The sequence below is a fragment of the Brienomyrus brachyistius genome, unplaced genomic scaffold (assembly GCF_023856365.1).
Source record: "Brienomyrus brachyistius isolate T26 unplaced genomic scaffold, BBRACH_0.4 scaffold169, whole genome shotgun sequence".
Lineage (NCBI taxonomy): Eukaryota > Metazoa > Chordata > Actinopteri > Osteoglossiformes > Mormyridae > Brienomyrus > Brienomyrus brachyistius.
Genome location: NW_026042444.1, coordinates 6774 through 28543, shown reverse-complemented (window position 1 = coordinate 28543; position 21770 = coordinate 6774). Strand labels below are relative to the sequence as shown.

At 40.6% G+C, this 21770-nt stretch overlaps 1 protein-coding gene across 1 annotated transcript; it reads right to left on the bottom strand.

The window, feature by feature from the left end:
* Nucleotides 1-18777: 18777 nt before the first annotated feature.
* Nucleotides 18778-21219, bottom strand: LOC125728137 (cytohesin-2-like). The gene is made up of 2 exons (XM_049005210.1): nt 21126-21219; nt 18778-19364 (listed from the first exon to the last, which is right to left on the bottom strand). The coding sequence occupies exon 2, from the start codon at nt 19357-19359 to the stop codon at nt 18778-18780; it is 582 nt and encodes a 193-aa protein (XP_048861167.1). The 5' UTR covers nt 19360-19364; nt 21126-21219.
* Nucleotides 21220-21770: the final 551 nt, after the last annotated feature.

The window sequence follows — 21770 nt, the reverse complement described above, 5'->3', positions numbered from 1 at the left end:
TGACTCAATGCCTCAGTTGCAAAAACTTCCAAAAACTCCCTCCTCCTCCTACATCATACTTACTCTTTAAGTCTGATTATGACATAAACATCCCATTTACGAATAAATCCCAGAGAGTTTTCACCCCTTTGGGTTGCCATTGTTTCCATACTTTTTACTATTTGTATTTGAGGATTGTGCCAAATTGAGGAATATGGCTGCATGTCATGTGATACTTTAAGCTTCTTATGTATTTTGATCCATATATTTCTCGAAAAAGATATTATCGGGTTTGTGTTTCTTATATTGTCCCCCCATTGTGACAGAATGTGCAGAGGTTGAAATAGTGAAGCCAAATTGCTCTCGATAGCTATCCAGTCCACATCAGAATTCACATTCTTCCAGTGATAGTAGAGTTTGGCTATTTCAAATGACATGCTATATAATCTAACATCTGGCAATCCTAGACCTCCCTTGTCTCTGGGCGAAGTAATTTTAATCCTAGGTTTATTCTTTCCCAACAAAAATCTTATACTATACTCTCGTACTGTTCAAATATCCTTTCCGGAATATTAAATGGAAGCATCATAGAGAGATAATTAACTTGAGGCACCACAACCATTTTAGTAACATTAACCTTCCCCCCATAAGGATAATTTCAATGCTTTCCATTTGTCCATATTAGGTTTAATTTTGTTCAATGAGGGTTCAAAATTCTGAATTATTATTTTGTCAATATATAAACTCAACAGATTTAAATTTCATGTTTATAGTTCAATTTTATGTTATATAAACAAAATAATTTTAATACAGTGCATTTTTTTTATTAATTCAACAGCACCCATGTTCAATCCACTTAAGTTTGGAAGGTGTATTGGAAGGTAACGCAGATATTTCTTAAGTTGGCATCCAGAGATATCGTCTCCCCTCCAAGCACCCCTTTTCTCCACTAGTTCTGTATGGAGCTCAACAGGAGGAATGGAGAGGTAGATAAAGGGGTTAGTCTCAAACATAATGTAATAAAAAATAAAGAGTAAATACAAGCGCCATGAAGCAGTATTGAGTTCCAGCAGGCCTTGACTTACAGTAAAGGAATTGTAAGGCAGACATGCTAACAAAACAGCTTTACATTCCCAATTCCAAACCATTAATGGGCAACCTTAGAGTGACGACGGCTAAAAAAAACCTTAGCTATAAGCAGGAATGAAACATTGTGAAAAGCCAAGACTCCACATGAAGGTAAATTTGATCCTCCGCCTATCGCAGTAGATGCGTTCCAGACCCATCAGCGATAGGTGAAAATCCACGATACAGAAGGATCATATAATTTTTTTTTTAAGTTTAAGCCTTAAAATACCCCTCCCACATGCTTTAAACATATGTAAACTCATTAAAACACATATATCGGGCTATGTTAAATGTCGGGCTAAGGATATGAGTAACATAATAATAATAATAATAATAATAAAATAATAATTTTTAATATGTATACACACACACAACTTTCTCTCTATATATGTAATGGAATATATAAAAATAAAAACATATATGGCTCTTACACATTCTTTTCATCCTTCTTCATGTAGCGTACTGTTGATTCATTCAAACCATAATGGCGAACGCCATCCGCATAACGCTTTCCTTCCCGAAGCACATCCAGAAGTTTTACCTTCTCCTGAATGGTCAACGTCTTCCATCGTAGGGCTTAGAACAAAACGAAAACAATCGGACCACAAACAATGTACGGGATACGCAGAGAATTGTGAGGCGTCGGAGGAAAATCCGCGATATAGTGGGGAATCGCTGTAATGTGAATTCTGCCAATCCTGGTTTTCAGCACCATGGACAGAAACCTGTCGTTTATAGGGACCTATTATGCCCATTTTCACTGTTCATAATTGGATTTTTATGGTCTGCTAGAATAGATTCACCCTTTTAATAGGTGATATCCTAGAATCCAATATATTATTGCAGGGCTGTTTTCATTTGATGTTAACCAAATGTGATATATTTATTTTTACTTTTGATATCTCGTCCTTTTCCCCTTATCTGATAAGAGCCGCTGTCCGCTGAGACAAGCTGGTGTGTTTTTACTGCTCACTGAAAAGTGGGTGGTGCGGACATTGTGTATTACATCACACTATGAGACAGTCACTGATTGGTGGGCTCTGAGGGGGCAGTGTGACCTGAAAATCATCCATCAATCAACCCAGGATGGGGGGGCCAGCCCATCGCAGGGCACACTCACACACCATTCACTCACACATGCTCTCCTACGGGCAATTTAGCAAGTCCAATTAGCCTCAGCATGTCTTTGGAATGTGGGGGGAAACCAAAGTACCCAGAGGAAACCTCATGACGACATGGGGAGAACATGCAAACTCCGCACACATGTGACCCATGCGGAGACTCGAACCTGGGACCCAAAGGTGTAAGGCAACAGTGCTAACCACTGTACCGCTCCTGAAAATCATGAACCATTTTAAATATTGAAGTATTTTTGAAATATTTATTAATTTTAAATATTTATTAAATCAAAACATTGGGCAGTATACATGTTATAGGTACTTATTAATGAATTCTCGTTTGGCTCTCAACGGAGGCGGTCGCACTTCTTACCCTCTCCCTCCCCTTATCTTCCCTGCTTCGCTCCTCTCGTCTCGTCTAGTCTACTGTCTTATACTGTGTCTGTGAAGAGACTCTCTCAGCCCTGCTCTCCAAACTACGAAAAATTATGGATTTGATCAGCTGGTCTCTCAACGCAATTGACACCATCTTCTCGACGAGAAGCCTAGGGTCGGGGGAACCTGACTGTCCTGCAGGAACGTACGCAGCTGGCTACACGATGGACGGATGGGAGCGGTGGAGGGTCGTGTGCCTGGCAGCTCTTTCCGTGGAGGACATTGAAGACATCTACTTATTCGGAACCATGATTACAGGTATTATGCTGATTGGATTAGGCATTGCCCTGGTTTATCAAAGATTGAAGAAGACAGTGACAGCCTCTCAAAGCCCCACTAGGCTGGCCGGAATGATTGATGGAGTGGGCAGAGCTGTTAGCACTCAGACTGTGCAGACTGTGCAAATGGATCGCAAACTGGATAACATCGTGGAGAAGCTAACAGCTTTGCAAAAATTATTGGATGGCGGAGATCAGCGTGGACATTAGAGGAGCTGGAAATTTCAGCTCCTCGCATGGAAACCCAAACAACCTTATTCTATCAAGTATTTGGCTCCCCCATATCAGCACTGGCCTTGGCCAAGGCTGCTGCTGGAACTAACAACTCCCCCAGAAGAACAAGGCAGTGAGACTCTCTTGCATTCCTCTCCCCCAATCCCAAGGACTTACCCTCCCCCCATCCCACGCCTCCGCCGCTTCATACCCCCAGCGTGAACAGGCGGGTCTGACCAGCGCCGTTTCTATGGCAGCAGGACCGGATGGCTGTCTGTCTCTGCTGGGTCACCTCCACACCCCCTTTCCCCTACCCGTTGCAAGTCGTGTCATTTTTATGTAAGGTGTAGTGTCCATGTGCTTATGTTGCTGAGGTGTTTTTTTCGGTTCCCACAATGTACTCCCTACTGGAGTGCAATCTGGGGGGTGTTTTTTTATTCTCCTCCTCTCCCACCATGTTATCTTGTTTCTATTCTTCTCACTTCCCCTGTCTCCCGGCCGGTCTTCCCCCTACTGTGATGTCTGTGTATATGTAAGGTCGGTTGATGGCCTGCTCTTCACCGGTACTTGTGACTGGTGCCATGGTATATTGCATCAGCAATAAAGGGCTTTTCCAATCCAATCCAATCCAATCCAATAAGCAATATAATAAGATTCAATTTTGCTTTCACTACTTAAAGCGCCAGAACATCGTATTTGAAAAATTCAACAGCAATATCTCTTACCAGAAATCAGGAACAGGTTAAGAAAATCCACAGACTTCGTCGCGAGCAGTTTAATATACGAACTATTTCCTTCTACCCAACTCCACACACCAATAATATCACTGCGCAGCAGATATTGCCAGGGAGCTCGCGCTTGTGTCTAATGCGCAGTGATACGAGTAGTGTACTTCGATAGAAGCCCGACATTTCTACGGCTGATATTTCCAAACCTGAACAACTCCCAGCAGAACTGTGATGAATAGATAGCATTAAGGCCCCTCTAAAATATCTTTTTTATAGTTTTGGGGTGAACCTCCCATTTAAACGAAGTACATGGTGGTGCTCATGAATTTGAAAGCCTAGATGCCTCACCTCGCTTTTCCACAACGAGTCAGCAGCGCCACCATCTTGGAGCGATAATTAGACATAAACAAGCAACATGTCAGGGTGTAGATGGAAAGATCTTTTAGCCATAACTTCTTTACTAATTAACGCATTTATATCTTACAATTATGTAGAATAAATAAACAAGCCCACCACTACTGCCCCCCCCCAAATTTATGTAGTATTGCTCATAGTATTCTCAACAAAAACTAATGCTAGTATCCCGTCAGTGTCACAGGCAAGTAAACATGTTATGTATCTTATTTGACCGTACCGCAGATTTTTTTACCTGTGAAATGTGGTTCCCTGTTTTCTAGTTTTAACATTCCTCATGTTGTTGCAGTTTCGAAAATAGTCGGTTCACTAAGTCATATCTATGAATCCTCTATTTCACAATTACCATGCCAACATCGCGTATCGCCCAAGGAGGCACACAGGGTTTCAAAGCTATGGCGGTGCTGCCTACGCTACTACCAGTCACATGACACAGGAGCTACCGAATACCCGCCAATCGGGAGCCGGCTAGATCAACCACGCCCACCCGTCACATAGAGGAGAGTGAGGCGAAAGAAGCGAATCAGTTTAAAAATGTCACCATTAACGCGGTATTTAGTAGTCTGGAGATATTTTACTTTAAGCAAGGCACAAAATAAAGTTGTAGTATTTGTAATAAAATTTGAAGATTAGCCATCCCCAAGGAGCTGACAGGAAAGCCAGGTACAGGTTTAGTCCTCCTTAATCAGCTTGTCGGTTACTAAATGTCGGCAAATAAGCTTGCCTTTTTCTGTGATTTTTTTTCAGTTTAATTGACACTTAAAGAAGTAATCTGAGACCTGAGATATAACATTAGCAACGATGGTCATTTTTTACACTCATGGATTTTAACATTGAGGACGTGTGTCACATGTCATTTTCACATAGAGGGAGTTTAATTGTTTTTATCTGTGTCTGTGTGTCAACATATGTCTATTTAGTTATGTCACTGAAATGTATGATTAGTATTGACATTTCCATAGACTACTATGTTTTAATAAAAATCTATGATCCTTTGGGAGTTGGGCAATAGAACGGAATTGTAAAGTATCAATAAGAAATACTATTAATGAAGTAGCCGCCATAACCTTTTGCTTTGTATGAAGTGTGCATACAAAACACAAATAATGCAGTTGTACTGTTATGTATATAAATTTAAAAGGTATACTTGCCAGCAAAAGATTGAGTTAATAAAATTAAATGAAAAGTATTAAGACCCCTTGTCATTCATAGTATTATATACTTCTTAATTTTACAAAGACTTTTTTCCTATCATATTTTTTAGTTTTTGAAGTTGATAATCTGGAAAACTGCTGCCTGGGATCAACTATCCATTCTTGACTCTTGGAATAGGAATTGAAGTCGAATCAAACAGCCTTACAGCACCCTCTTGTGACATACAGTAATATGGAAAACAGAACAATTACTAACTGAACGCAACATCCCCCCTTTACTTATGTATTCTTCTTCCTGCAGCAGCACTGTCTTCTATAAAAGTCACGCTGTCACGATCGCGGTCGGGCGAAGCGGCGATCGTGCGGGCAGGCGTGGAAATAGCAGGCAGACAGGTGAAGTCGGGGCAAAACCAGGGATTTAATGGGCAAACGAGGACTGGAAAACGTAGCACACCTACAAACATCAATGACGGACAAGGGAAACCGGGGAGACCAGGACTTAAATACACAGGACTAATCAAAGTAACTAGACAAAGCTGGAGACGATCAGGGAAATACATGTGGGTAATCAGGGGGCGTGGCACACACGAGGAGCGGACGAGCCGGGCATGACACACGCCTTACCTGTAACATCCATCCATCCATTTTCCAAACCGCTTATCCTACTGGGTCGCAGGGGGTCCGGAGCCCATCCCGGAAGCAATGGGCACGAGGCAGGGAACAACCCAGGATGGGGGGCCAGCCCATCGCAGGGCACACTCATACACCATTCACTCACACAAGCACACCTATGGGCAATTTAGCAACTCCAATTAGCCTCAGCATGTTTTTGGACTGTGGGGGGAAACCGGAGTACCCGGAGGAAACCCCACGACGACATGGGGAGAACATGCAAACTCCACACACATGTGACCCAGGCGGAGACTCGAACCTGGGTCCCAGAGGTGTGAGGCAACAGTGCTAACCACTGCACCACCATGCCGCCCCCCATAAATTCATTTTTCCATTTTTATTTTCAATAATATTGATGTTAACTCAGCATCTTATTTTCAATGTTGAAAAAGTCACTTTATATCAAGGTTTCGCCACCATTAATTTTTCAATATTGAAAAAATGACCAAAAATCAATTCAGTTTCAATGCTGATAATTTAACACTGACCATAATTCAATGCATTTAACTATACTTCAACGCTGAAACAATAATATGATGCTATCTGGGCTATGAATAATTATTTCAATTTATATACAGATTCCAAGCCCATATAGGTGATACACAGGTACGTAATGGGCGTCTTATGTCTGAGGTAGCCAGCTACTGTGTTTGATAACCCACCATCATAATAATAGTTTCCTTGCACTAGTATAAACCAATTGATCCCTCTTGCAATAACCTGTGGTATGAAACTGAATAAAATGTATCGTACCAGTCTTGGGGAAAACCAGTGAGAATCCACTGTGAAACAGCACTGCGCAAATTCTCATGTGTTCCTAATGACAAGGGCAAGACTGGTAATCAAATTAGCCTCTCAGCAGGAGTGTTAGTGTAAAAGCAGGGCTTATTGACACAGATAATAAAGCTTGTTAGAATGCGTAACATAATTATTTAGCTGGGCCCAGAAGAGGTGAGAGCTCCCCTAGTGGCTACAGGAGTGCATTTTCCCCAAAGCAGGTATAATGGATGGTGGTCTTATTGCTTTTAGACCACAACTTGGGATAGAAGAACAAATCAAATTATTTTCCTCATTTAATATTCAGATTTTAATTGGGCTTAAATTTTAGAGCACAGTGTGTTCTAGGATGGTACGTTATGGATATTAGTCTCTACCACATTCTAACGCTATAAATCCGGACCTTTTCCTATGTTTGATTTGGTGGCTGCCAGGCGTTCTGAGTAGTATAGTGACTATGGTAGGCGTGTGATTCCCTAAGGAATTTTTTGTTCTGTTCTGTGTGGCAAATACATATAATGCTGACATTTTTCCTGGAAGATTTGGGATTTTTCATCCCGTGCCTTAAGGTATTTCTCTCCAGCTCTAGGGAGTCTCCCCCGAAAACACCAGTCACTCACTAGCCTTAGACTTATGCTTGCTGACTTATTCAACACCATGAAGGATTAACAGAAAAACAGAAACCTATTAAAAGGCTGCACCATATCATGATATGCAAATAAACATCCAGCATCATTGTTTCACAGGGAAGTACATTATTTATTGATAATTATAACCCTAACCCTTACTTCTCAGCTTGACAAACATAAGGTGCGGTGTGTGAACATGTGAACTGGTTGAAATGCAAGTGTCTCACAGTCAATGCATAAGACTTGAGAGCCCTGACTTTACTTATATAGCCCACAACATGTTTATGATTCATAAATAAATCTGGCCAGCAAATCGGTCTTTCATTTTCCACAGAATAAAAAAAACGATAATGTTATCCCGCTGATAATTGCAGGCGCGTTTCACCCCCGGCACTGGCTGGAGACACAGGCAAAAGGCATACAATCTTATTGAGGTACAAAAATTATTCCATCTACTCTGCACTTCTGCATAACTTCCATCATAGTGCCAGTTTTTGCCAGATCAAATCTGCAATCAGAAAATTACTGCATACATGCCTTTATATTACGGTCAAGCGGAGAGTCAGAGCAGTTTCCATAGAAACAACGTAAACAAACTTTACCGTTTGAAGCACAACAAACTCTGAGTGAAAATGGCGCAGAGGTGAGTAGCTTGTTAGCTCTCCAAAATGTCTTTGAATTCTTCAACTGATGTTGTGCTACTTCGATTATTTAGCCTTTTATAATATAATGACATAGTAAATGTCTATAATACAATAAAAAACATTACATATTTTTTTAATATTACATATTTTTTAACGTCATTTAAAGTGCAGTGGTTTTTATTGCTACTGTGGTTGCTAATATTTAAATAATGACAGACTATTTGGTTAGTAAATTCATCTCAAACATGCTAGTTTAGTAGGGCTTCCCAACCTTTCGATGTCCGCGGATCGGTTTCCGTCGTAGAAAAGTGTCACGGATGGGTAAGACGGCGGTATAATTTGGGGGTTCCCACGCCGAGCGGCGGGAGATTGACGGTGTATACGGACATGCGGGGCTAATGGCGTATTTCCGTACATCAATACGGGCAGCTTTCTTTCCAAAACGGCGCGATCCCCTAATAAACGGGACGGCTGGCTCCTCTACCCCCGGTTGTCTGCCGCCCGGTGCAATACTCCGCGCGGACGGTACCGGAACCCCGACCGGAAGTTGGGACCCCCTACTGTACAGGGTGGTAGGTAAATTGTTAAAAAAAATTGGGGCATTACTTTCGGAGTAGGCTAGATGCTTCTAAGTTTATCATTACATCTCTTTACATTGTTACACAGGATTAACACTTTCAAATATTCTTAGCTTGGTTAGTGTTAACTCAGTTCTTGGTAGTATTCATCTGGGTATTCATTTGATGTGGAGCACAGTTGTTTCGTATTTGATTCTAGTTATAATTTGGTGACATTACTGTTTAATATGCTATTGCACTTACAGTATCGTGCATTTTACAGTCGATTTTTTTTGCAATCTTGCTCGCTGTTTCTTTTATTCTTTCTTTTTTATATATGTGACCCCTGTAATTATTTATTATAATAATTATAACAATTGTATTTTCTGTATGGTTGAAGAATTTCCAGCTCATGAAGACAGATAAAACAAAAGAAGATGCCGATGCTGCTGAGAAGATCTACAGTGAAGAAGAAGTATCATTCCATGTGAATGCCGAAGATCTTTCTGAAGATGATACTGAGAAGAGCCACAAGAAGAAGAAGATGAAGTGGTGCTTCTTCTGCTGTCCCCTGCCCTTCAGAAGAAGTAGCAAGAGGCAGTAATTATAAGGTTGTGAATTCAGGTTTACAAATGACTTAAAGCAGTAATATAACTGCATTATTGACACCTTCACAATGCACTGTAATGCATCCATAAATATATTATAGACATGGGTATAAATATTGAAGAAAAAAAAGCATAACACATTATAGCCATGTTTATTATGGATTAATGGCCGATATAATGTATTATGAAGATATTTATTGTGTATATATAGATCAGAGCATTCATAATGCATTATCAAGATAGCTATAATGTGTTATGCCTTTGTATAAGTATTTACAGCCGTGTTTTTAATACTTTTATAAATGATTCATAAGGCATTAATTGGGTATTTATTTATTTATTAGTTATATGACTGCTTTAAGTAAAGTTAAGTAAAGTGTTTATTTTCTTTTTCTTAGAATACCCGTGTTAGAGCCCTGCATTGGGACTGGGATCCCGCGGGACCCAACGGAAAGTGATACTGTTTAAGTGTTAATGTAGCTATAAGATACGATAGGATAAGATATGCTGAGTTAAAATATAAGATAGGCTAAGACGAAATATATTAATATAAGCTAAGTTGAAATATAATAAGATAAGATAGGCTAAGTTAAAATATAATAAGATAGGTTAAGTTAAGATATGACAAGATAGGCTAAGATAAAATATGATAGGCTAAGTTAACATATGATAAGATAGGCTAAGTTAAAATATGATGATAGGCTAAGTTAAAATATAAGATGGGTTAAGTTAACATATGATAAGGTAGGCTATGTTAAGATAAGAGATTTGCAATAAAACATATTTACTTTTCAAACTGTGTCTTTGTCATCTTTTCAGTGTTGTGTCTGTCTTTGTTTGATAATTTCGAATCGTTAATTTATATCTGAGACTCTCCTAAATGTCAATAAGCAGAGACGGAGGAATGGGAGGAAGGTACGGTTAAGTATAAATGATAAAGTATTAAAATCACAGTGCTACCTTATTTTGACGCAGAGAAAGTAATTTCAGTGTTACTACCACATATGAGTTAATGGCTGCAAATGTTGGTGTTACAAGTGCTGGTAAATAACGCGGCGTAAGTTTAACTCCGGTGTGTTTCTGAAAAACGCACCGCCTTCTGCCTGCTGTCATTCGGCGAACGTGTAGGAGGCTATTCTGGTAACAGGTAAAGTTGTCATTCACGCGCATTACCTGTTAGTAAGTGTTTTACTATATCACACACTTTACGTCCTTTATAGTTGTAGTCCGGAGCACTCTGTATCCATGCTAACTAGCTAGCTAATGTTAACATGACGCAGTACAGTCTTCCAGCTTGGGGATTCCCACCCCTGTCCGCGGCCAGTATTCCGAAGGGGGGTTTGCGGAGGTGTTGGTTGCAAATGCAAACGATCCCTTCATGTTCATGTGTTGTGTTCTAATGTGTAAATAAAAGATAACTATCAAATTCAATGTTTATGTCCTATTATACTAGATAAGACTAAAATAGTTTGCCCTGCATATGGATGCCATGCAGTCAGAGTATGATCAAGACAGGGTGTGAGTGTGGAAAAAAGACAAATGTAACAGTATTTGAGGGAGGAGTGTGAAGGAGGGAAATGTAGGGAGAAGGAGGTTCCTCGGAGCTCCGAGATGTGTTTGGCTGTAATAAATCTGGAATATAGCTATATGACATAGTTTTTGATAAAACCAGCATTTATTTTTTAGGTTTGTCGAGCTCCGTCAAAACAATTAGAACGAGTCCATTATGTAACTGGAACCCCTCTCACATGTAAACACAGTGACACGCTACAGCGTTGGTTTGTTGTCTGAGGCTATGATACTGACCACAAACACATTCTCAAATTTCACTGCACCAATCATAGCATATGCAGGCAGAAAAACGATAGCAAAAAACATTCAGCATAAGACTCTAAAACCGTCTGTAATGTCTGTGTTTATCCAGTGGACCATAAATTAAAATAAGCTTTCCTATTTCAGTTTCTTTCAGATGTTATAAAGTAGTAAATAAAGAATCATATTAATTAACCATGTATTACTGACTATCAGACAACTTCAACAAGTTACCAAATGGATGCAAAATCAAAGATATTCATTTGCGCCTGGCACTAACCATGTATTCCTTCACAGTACTAAGCCATAGAAAGGGCCCCAATGAAACCCCTGCATTCCTGCATCGCAGATACTCTAATCTCAGCATTTATAAGATTATATTTGTACTACCTGCCAATTTTTATATTAGACGAGACTAAAAATTGAGAAATATCTATATGCAGAAGTAGTTTTTCCTGATAAGAAGGATAATATCAAGACTGTCAGCATTTACAAATCGAATTATGACACATCTGAGTAGCCCAGACTGTCCGGAAAACAAAGCCGTACAGCATATGTGGCTGACTAATGTACATACAGTGTAATAAGTTTATAATCAAATGGATAGAAAAACGCTCAATAATAGACAGGATTCAGAGGGTAAATAAGGTGCATCATGTGGAAGAGAAGTTAGGTGGCGTTGGGGTGCATTGTGAGTTTCATCTGGTAGCTAGAAGGGAACAAAAAGGGCTTTTGGGGGGGGGGGGGGGGGGGGACTTCTCCGGCGGCTACATCGCTCTACCTTTTTTTTTAAATGATTTATTTAAAAAAAAATCTTTTCTCCTTACACTATAATGGCAGGTTTAGGACTAATACAGTACAGTCATAACCAGTGTCAAGGATTCTATGCATTGCTACACAGAGACAAGTCCAGATATTGAGCCCAAGGCTAAAATTGTGGTTTACTTACAAGTGCACTTTGCTGGGCAGTGGGGGTGTTTGTCCTTCTCTGCTCACATATTCCCCTCTTATCCTGTCTTCTCCTCCGCAGCCCTTCCTCCTTCTCTCTGTTGCTCCTATATTCCCTCCCCTCCAGTCATCTATGTTCTCCTTCCTCTGCAGTCTCTCCTCTTCTCCCATTCTTCAGTTATACTGTCTTCTCCGCTCTTCCTGTATCCCTCCTGTCTTCTGCTCCTGTCATCTCTTCTCCAGTCATCCCCTGCTTCTCAGTCATCTCTGCATCTTTTCTCTCATTTGTTTGCTTATTCTTTGATTGTTTGTGTTATTCGTTAACCCACCACCCAATGCTGGATGAGTCTTGATGTTTTTTGTTCTTTTTAAAGTTAGGCTTCTTCCTGTTTTTTGTGCCATATCTTCTGCCCTCTTCTGGTTGTGGCAGTGCATGACACGGCTGGAAAAATAGGGTTTTTTACAACACACACATCAAAACCAAAAGGATCAGGATGGATCCAAAATAAACAGCAAATGACCAGGAATGAACTAAATGATGGAATAAACACAACTAGAGAACTATATACATACATACAACATACAGCTATAATGAACCATCAAAGAACAGAAGCAGAACAGGCACTTAAATACACAGCTAACAAGACACAATGCAGGACAGTGAGAATCATAACCAATAACAAGGACTGAGGGCAACCCAGGAACAGGTGTTACAGTTAAACAGCACTGGTGAAATCAAAGTGACCTTTCAGCCACATGGTCAGCTCTGCATCGCCCTCTGCTGTTTGCATTAGAAGCTGCTTGAAATTCCCACTCTCCTTACCAACACCTCGAAAAGCCAGGCCTTGCTGTGCCAAGTACTTAACTTCAGAAGATTTTTCCTCACTTGCTGCTGCTCTTTCCAGCTCATCTGAAGGTTGAATATTAACAGGATTGATCTTCTGAATCCATGTCATCAGTGCTAATCTGTGGCACTGCCTGTCTTTATGTGCACTGAATTTCCCCAGTGCCTTTTCCAGTTTCACATGCCAGTCTTCACAAGAGCTGAATGTGTCTTTCATGCCAGTTTAGACATTTGTGTTACAAATTATTTTGCACAGTAGAAACAAAGAACCCCCCTTAAGACGAGGGGGGGGGGGGGGCTGTAAGGGAGCCCAGTGTGATCTTTAAACCATTTCTCCTGAAAGCAGGGTCTCCTGTTTGATAGACGTGACATTTACATTTGGCTGATTTGGTGAAGGTCCAAGCTCCTCCCCCCTCCTCCCTAATACACCTTCATCTTCACCTGCCTGTCTGCTCTCTCTCTCTCTCTCTCTGTCATTGACTCACACTCAGTCTCCCTGATTAAATGCTGTATCTGAAATACACACCACAGGCCAAACTAAGAAGCATATTAAACTAACATCAGGATCAGGCTGCTGTGACGTCATTATTCACTCTTAACCATCAATATTTGCTCCTTTTCTCACTCCCCTCCATGTCGCCTGCATTCTCTGCCGTCAGCAGCCTCTTGCTGTCTCTCCCTCTTCATCTTTACTCTCAGCACAGCAGAGTTTACATGAAAGCAGTTATCAGTAAACAAGTGGTGCTTCTTGGCATGATGCTCAGGAATGGATTTCTAAGGATTTGTTACCTGAATGAGAATGATTAATATATGAAGAACCTTTGACTCACATACTGTATACGTCTATCATCTGACTGGCACTAATTATCTCACTGTCTGTACTTACTTTCCTGCTTTTCTGTGGTTGCCCAAAACCTCACGATTGTCACACTTCCTCTTCATGATGACAAGCTACTCACTGTGAATAAAAGTTGACTGTAATAAAACTACCTGCATTTACATCACACATTAATAACGCAAAATGCCTTAAGTAAGCAAGTATAGCTTTCTACAGTAATGGAATATAAAATTTATTAAACCTATTACTGTCTACAAAATAACACATTCAGCACTATATCAGACTTTACATCAGCTTTCTGACCATTATAAATATACCTGAGTGAGCACCGTTGTTAGTTTCTAGGAGAATGTGCAGTTAATAACATTTCCAGGTAATTTAACCAGCGTAACTGCACATGAGGCAATTATTATAATTATAAACGTAGTAGGGGTAGGGGGCGCTATAGAGCGAAAGGGTGACTACGCCACTCTGTAACTGTCGCTAAGACGGTTATTTTATAATCACCTTTTGCTGGTTTGATTTAATATAGAATGTATACTGTGAAATGTATGTCAGTGCCCTCTGCTGACTATTTAATTGATCCGTGTTAACCCTTGAATACATGGTTAGGTGACGGAATAGGGTAGGAGTAAATGCATGCTGGGAGATTCATGGAGTCAACTTGTGGTTTGTCGGCTTGTCACGGCAGGATCTGTAATAACACCTAAGCATTTGGTCAGAAGGCGCACACGGTAATTTATATTTATTGTATTTACTTGTTGTCTTGTATTGAAAAGTGGAATTGCGGTGATGTATGAGCCGCTGTTTAGCGGTAATATCATGGATCTTTTAGAATGTCTTGTAAGATTAAATGTAATGCAGGAATTTAATAATATGTTTATTTTATAGTTTTTCACGGTGTCTAGAAGAATAAAGACGGAATAAACTTCAACATCTGTCAGGCGTATGTTTTCTGTACCAGATGAAGAACTTTGGGAGCTGTTATATCTTATATAGTAAAGGTAACCTTACAGTAAATGACGTCTGCTGTCATCTGACGCTATATAGAAAATGTAATTAAATAAGATTAAATTTACCTTCTGCGAGGGGCACCCTAATATAATGATATATAAAATAATTATAATATAATATAATTATATAATTATAATAAATATAATATAATTATAATATAATAATACACTGCTGTCTGTCTGCCATACAATAAATAAAAGGGGGAATTGGAATTGCATTTGACTATGGAGAGAATGGTTGTCTATGGTGAAAGAGGTGTGGAAATTTTTACTAATTCACATAAGGGACAGCATAAAGGGTTGTTTAATTCAGTATCAGAGGAATTCATATATTTGTGTGATTATGATAATCACACTATTATAACTTGATAGTACATCTCTTGAATTGAACTAATTACAGTGTCATGTATAACACTGCACTTTTTAATACATTGTTTGGCAGAACAGACTGCAAAACTGTAGTCTCAATGGAAAGCTGGATGAAATTCCTAGGGTGGCGTAGTCAGCTGTCCACTGAGTCTACAGTTTTGTAGTTCGGTCTGTCACAGTCTGGCGCAGTTGACAGGATCATCGTCTTGAGAGCAGAGACGCGTGTTCAGTGTGAATGACTCTTCAGTTGTTTTTCTATTTTTAATTACCTTTTTATTCCTATCCATGTCTTTTTTTCTTTTTGTATGCTCATTATTCAGCCAGTACAGCTGTTTTTATTGTAGTCGAAAACAACAGTGAGTGCTAGTCACTGGCAAATCCCTTGGTTCCCGGTTCCACTCCATCTGTCCTCTGGTGGTCCCCTTGAGCTGTGGACCCCTTTCCAGTGTTCTGCAGCCAGATCCTCCTGAGCCGCACGGAAGCGGAAGTTGGCAAAGTGAGATGCGGCAGTAGGCCTATGCATGCAATTGACTGGAGTATGGAGAGTAAAGCCTTTCGTTTTGTTTAATAAAAGTTGTCCTTGTATTTTCTCATATGCGAGAACATCACAACTGCCACTGCACTTGTTGATGTGTAAGTGTGCCCTATTCAAACAATAAAGAGAAACTACATGCAGCACTGAAAAACTATTCCATGCCCAAAAAAAATGTAAACATTCTTTTTATATCAGAAGCTAGTCTCTGACTGAAATTTCTATAAATCTTTATATGAACTGATAGCAATTAACCTAAGAGTGCATGCTTGGATTTTAGTATCTGCATGTACTGTGGAACTAAAAAGAATCATAATCAACATATATAATTACGTAAATGAAAAACAAATACGTTGCATTTTCCTTAATAGTTTTGCACGTTGCCATAATTTATATTTAATTTAAAGTATGAAGCACCCAAGCAAAGTTTATGTTGAAATAATACTCAAGATTCTTAAGTCTTAGCTCTGGCACAGTGGTGGATCTAGAAAATTTTACATGGGGTGGCAAGAGATTTTAACAGAGTGGCATGGAGGTTCAGTGAGAAACCGACTATCATTCAGAATCGTGGAGCTCAGGAGCATACTTACACTGAAAAAGTGACAATTTATCTAAGCATTTGGACTCTCATGGTTAAAACAATGCTGATTGTACTTTTCATTATCACTGACCAGTTGTTTTTCTTTGTTGTGCTGTGCAGCAGAATGTTTCACAAACATATCCAAATTAAGAGCCTTTGCACGCTGATTCTCAATGCTCAGCAGAGTTTCCAGGTCTGCGGTGTTCATGCCCTATTGTGCTATTTTGAAAACATAGTTTTGGGTAAATATTAGGAGGTCATGGGTTGCGGATTTTTGGGCTGATTTCATAATGTTATACAGCAGCAGACTGCAAGGGGAAAAAGAAACTAATTATTATCAGTGCAAGTGGCTCCTAATCCTGAGTAATGCTGGATCTCTAGCCACCTAAAGTAAGAGACAGATGCACACGGAAAGCAGGGCTGCCGACTACCATGCATCTGGCATGACTTTCACGCTCTCAGACACTCACGCAAGGAATCTTCCACTATATTATTCCACTATAAGCCTAAATGTAGCTACATCAGAAGCGTTGGTGTAGTTTGCATACCCTACATACCATTTAGAACAGGGGTCACCAACATGGTGCCCACTGGCACCAGGATGCCCCCAAGAACCACATGAGTCACCCACGGACCTGTTCTAAAAATACCACAACTCACCAGTGGGCAGCGACTAAAATTTAATTTTATCTTGTTGCTATTCTTCTTTAATCACATTTGTATTTATATAGATTTGAAAATGACAATATCCAAAAAAGCATTTAAAACGTGTTTATTCTACATGAAGTTTAGATAAGTTTAGGTAAAGTCTGTTCTGGTAGCCTTTGTATGGCTCAGTACCCGTGAAGTAGCTCTCAGTTTCAAAAAGGTTGCTGACCCTTGATATATAGTATACCCCAATCTTGGGTGATATATCCTAATCAGTAAAATAACAGTCGGCTAAATTCCGCATAGTGATCTCATTAACTGCGTGTTGTTGCTGAAATACATCACACAGACGTCGGGGGAATGTCAAATCATCAGAATATGTAAGATTTATACATTTGGTTAAGTTGAACGCATTTGCTGTTGAATGCAATTCCTATCACATTAACAATTACTGGTTGAAAAATTGCTGTTAGTGTCTTAAATCATACTGCTGTAAAAGTAAAATTTACAAGAGAAATCAATATGCTTAGAATATGGGTTAAGATGGAAAATAATTTTTCCATCCCAATCCCAATCATGTTGATGCAAATTTACAGCAGTGTGGATTCTCAGAAAAAAAGGTTCTCTGACATAAAGATCAGCAATACAGTGCAAATAACATTTAATTTCACATTTATACAAAAAAGGACAGGGCATTTCGATGATAAAATCTGTAGTGAACAATAAGTCGCATCAAAACAAAACCTGGAATTCGGTCATGCTACCTTAAGGTTAAACATTACTTTGTGAGACCACATTATAAAGGCAAAGAATGTCTGCAACAACAATTTTGGGCCCAAATGTTTGAGTGGGCGATCATAGTCAAATAGTCAGTTGTTTTGTGCAAAGTTCCTTGTTCTGAAATAAATACTTTCTGCAATAGCTCATCCAAACATATTCACACAGTCTTTATCGTTCAATGTGTAGAAGAACTGATCATTCTTCTCGTAGGCGCAGGTAGAGGTCAATTGCCTTATAAGCATCCAGAGGAACATCAAGACCATTCTCTGCCATGACAGAGGTGCACAACGTGAAGACATCATCATCACAAGCAATGTCACGTCTGTGAATGCAGTCATTTTCACAGTGGTTGACTTCTTCCTCTGGAATCTGGCACAAATAGTCCTGTGTGTTCTATAATTCTGGCACCAAATACATGACATCGGGACGTCTGTGGGGGACATGGTGGTTTCCTGAGGGCCGAATAAGGTGACAACTATGATGCTGATGTGGCGCGGGGTGAAAATGAGTCTGACACCCCTGTTTTAAGAGATCCGTGTTTTTCTTGCTGCCAGCATCTCATAAAAAGGGTCAGCGCTCACAGCAGCAGTGATGCTCTGTATCCACTTGTCCTTCTCCTCAGGGGTTGGCGCCGAGATGCGGTACACCACATGATTGCCCTCTACCAGGCGGCCGTCCGCCTCCGTTTTGCAGGCTTTCATCAGCTGTCTGCTGTTGTTAGGGATGTACAGTTCAAAGCAGTTAGGCTTCCTGAGATCCTTCACCTCACGGATGCTCAGATTCTCCAGCAGAATGATCACCCTGGGTTTCTTATCCGCAGTATGTTTAAAGTAGTAAAGGCAGTTATCCATCAGGATGAACCACCTCCTTTTCCATGTTTTCACCCGTCCTCCTCCCATTTTGAAGAGCCAACCCTCTCTGTCAGGGTTGAAGAAGGCATTGTTCCCATTGTCTTCAGGAATCTTGAATGGCTCATTCTTTATGCTCTTATAAAGATTTCGGAGGAGATCATCTGGCAGGTTGCCTCCATCATTGATTCCTCGATTCATGGAGATGAACCTGTCCACACTGGGCTTGTCTCACACATTTGGATTATGAAGGCTAGTGTTTAGCATGATTATGGAAAATGAAAGTACATAGCAAGTGTCAATGTTCTGGAAGACTCCAGGATTACATTGACAGTACCTCTGCGCAAAGGCCTCCATCATACTGTCAATCTTTTGTGCTTCTCCTGGCAGACGGAACTGCCTGAGAGCCTGTACCAGGTTGAACCCTACGAATTCATGAAGCCCAAGAAATGTTTGGAGGACTTGGATATTGAAGTCGTCTCTCTCACCCAGGTAATCCCCAATGGCTGTTTTGTTCAGCCCCTCTCCCTTGTATAGGAGCTGGGCGATGTCCTCAGACGTGTGCCGGAGAAGATTGTTTTGTACCATGAACAGGATACCCTTCTTAGGGTCCATGTTGAATTTCTTTCTTCCCATGGCGACATGCCTATTCTTTTCTAAGATTTGGCTGCGTTTGGTGCTGGATTCAAGGACCTCCACTTCCATGAGGGCCTCTCTCAGCGCCTCCCGCAGCCTCTGGATCTCCAGCAGAAGGGCTCCTTTCCTCAGCCGGATGTCCTCAAGTTCAGAGTGCTTCTCTGGACTCAGGTCCATGGAGACTGCAGCAGACAGGAAAAGGAGATCGTCAGCGGGTGTGGAGCTCAGCAGGTTGGCCATCTCTGCCAGTTTGGTTGTTGGTTCAACTCCCATGGCAGAGTAATCGTAACATTGTTAAGCCCTTGAGCAAGTCCCTTAGACCCAAGTGCTCTGACCCCAAACTCTCATCACTTCGGACAAAAGCATATGCTGAATATATGTAATCCCAAAGGGCAGTTACAGAAGACCCCAGGACCGGAGTAACGTGGGAAGCAATTACTGACGCCTGGAAGCTTTGGGGCATGCAAATAAACTGCATCCAAAGGCAAATGGCTAATAAAGAATGCTCTGAATGCCAGGCATTCGTCCAGCAGTGAGATCGTAGAGATAATGAATAAAGATAAAAAGTGTGAATAAAGATAAAACATTTTGATTGTATTTGCGAAGCGATGCTGGATGTGCTGAGCTCGCCGGGAAGGTCATGTGGTCCGCATTCCCTCCCCATGCACACGTGATCAGCTCAATCACACCGAAATTGTCGGTTTGCTGCCCTTCAGGGAAACAATCTAAAGGGTGTTACGGGAAAAGTAATCGATGCAAGAGCCAATGATGTTCTCCTGGTGCCTACCCTTGTTTATGTTATCGTTACTGACACAAACAATGATGAACGATAATAAGCATTTATAAGCCATGATGACCGCACCATTAATGTGGAGTTGCACTAACGTCTGTTTTTATAGCTAACCAGCAAGTCAACCTCTCACCCTGGTAATGCAACAGCGCCGGTTAAACAATACGTTTACACAGAGTGCTTGTGATCAGTGGCCTATACTACGAATCAGGGTTACTGGCTTATCGAGGTAACTTGACGGATTTAAGGTACCACAGTTTAAATGAACTTCATATTTGTTCATCGGGATGTCTGAATCGGTGCTAATCAGTACTACGATGCCAGTTATGCAATGTAGTTTTGATAAAACTTTTCTGTCATTTAACATAAGAGGAAAAAAATAATTATACTGTAGTCAAATTGGCTGATATAAAATCGTTTAAAACTGTGACAAATTTTGCCTTTTTTTACAGTGTATACTTCCAGTCACAAGGTAGCAGATACGGATTTCTGAAATAGCAAAGATAAAGGTCAATGAATAATATCCCTCATCTCTTTTAAAACTATAGGTACGATGCTGTTTTGATATGCTGTCTAGGGTTGGAGTGTAACAGTATTCACGGGAAAGGGGAATGGGATAAAGGGACAAACAGGGTGAGGGCAAGAAGGGAACACCAGTGGACAAAGGGATATTTTTTGTATTTTCATTTTTTTTCATGTATAATACTGACACTGAACAAATAACCCGGTGCAAAAGACTTTGGGAGTGACCACAGCCAAAATAACAAACAAAATCCCCAACTATCAAGTGCGACCCACAGCTAATCTCACCTAAGTGCAAAAGAAAAGGAAACCAAAAGACAAACACTCCACCTCACTCCCTGACCAAATAAACAGAGTCCAACACACACTTGCAAAACAAAATAGCAGTCACTCCCTATGCAGCAATACAATCACACATACATAACTTACACACAAGTCAAAGCAACAAGGGGGCTAGTGAAGACGTAAACCAAAGGAAACCAAGGGGGGAGACAGCAAGCCAAACTGAGGTCGCGGGGGGGACCGGAGCCTGTCCTTGGAACAACAGGCGTAGGCAGGAACCAACCCTGGGCAGGAGTCAACACTCTGCAGGGCGCAAACACTCACAACTCAGATTTGCCAATTAACCTACCCTGCACACTTTTGGACTGTGGGAGGAAACCGGAGCCCCTGCTGGAAGTCTTTCCCCATTCACCAGATTATATTGCCAGAAGACTGAAAATTAGATATCAAATACTAGAGTGACATAAAAACAAAAAACAAGTTTGCTTGTAATGAGACGCAAAACAGAAGATTATCTCTTTTATATTTTGAGAAAACATTTTAACATTTATCCAACCGGTCAAATGGTTTAATACTTCATACAGCAGCATTTCTAAACTCATTCCTCAGCCCACCAGACAGCTCCACGTTTTTGCTCTGTCCCAGATCCCTGCATGCATGAACCAAACAGTCACCTTTTACTGCTGTGCTGAGAGCTTGGACAGAGCAAAACTGTGGATCTTTGCAGTGGGGTCCAAGGACTGGGTTGAGAAACCCTGGCATAGAGGAGACTGCAGTGAGAGCCAAGAAAAAAAGAGATTAGAGAGGAAGGTAAAATGCTTCTATTAGCATGGCAAATAAGCTGCAAGTACAGACCCTGTGCTTCCATTACAAACAAAAAGCCTGTATGACCCTCCTAAACACACAAGTCAGATTAACTTAACCAGGGGAAATAAGCATAAAACTTGGCAAAGACTAGACTATGAAAAGGGAAGGTGAACATCATACTTACACA

Coding starts and splice junctions, on each gene's coding strand:
- LOC125728137 (XM_049005210.1), bottom strand. CDS start 19,359: ATGGACCTGAGTCCAGAGAAGCACTCTGAACTTGAGGACATCCGGCTG.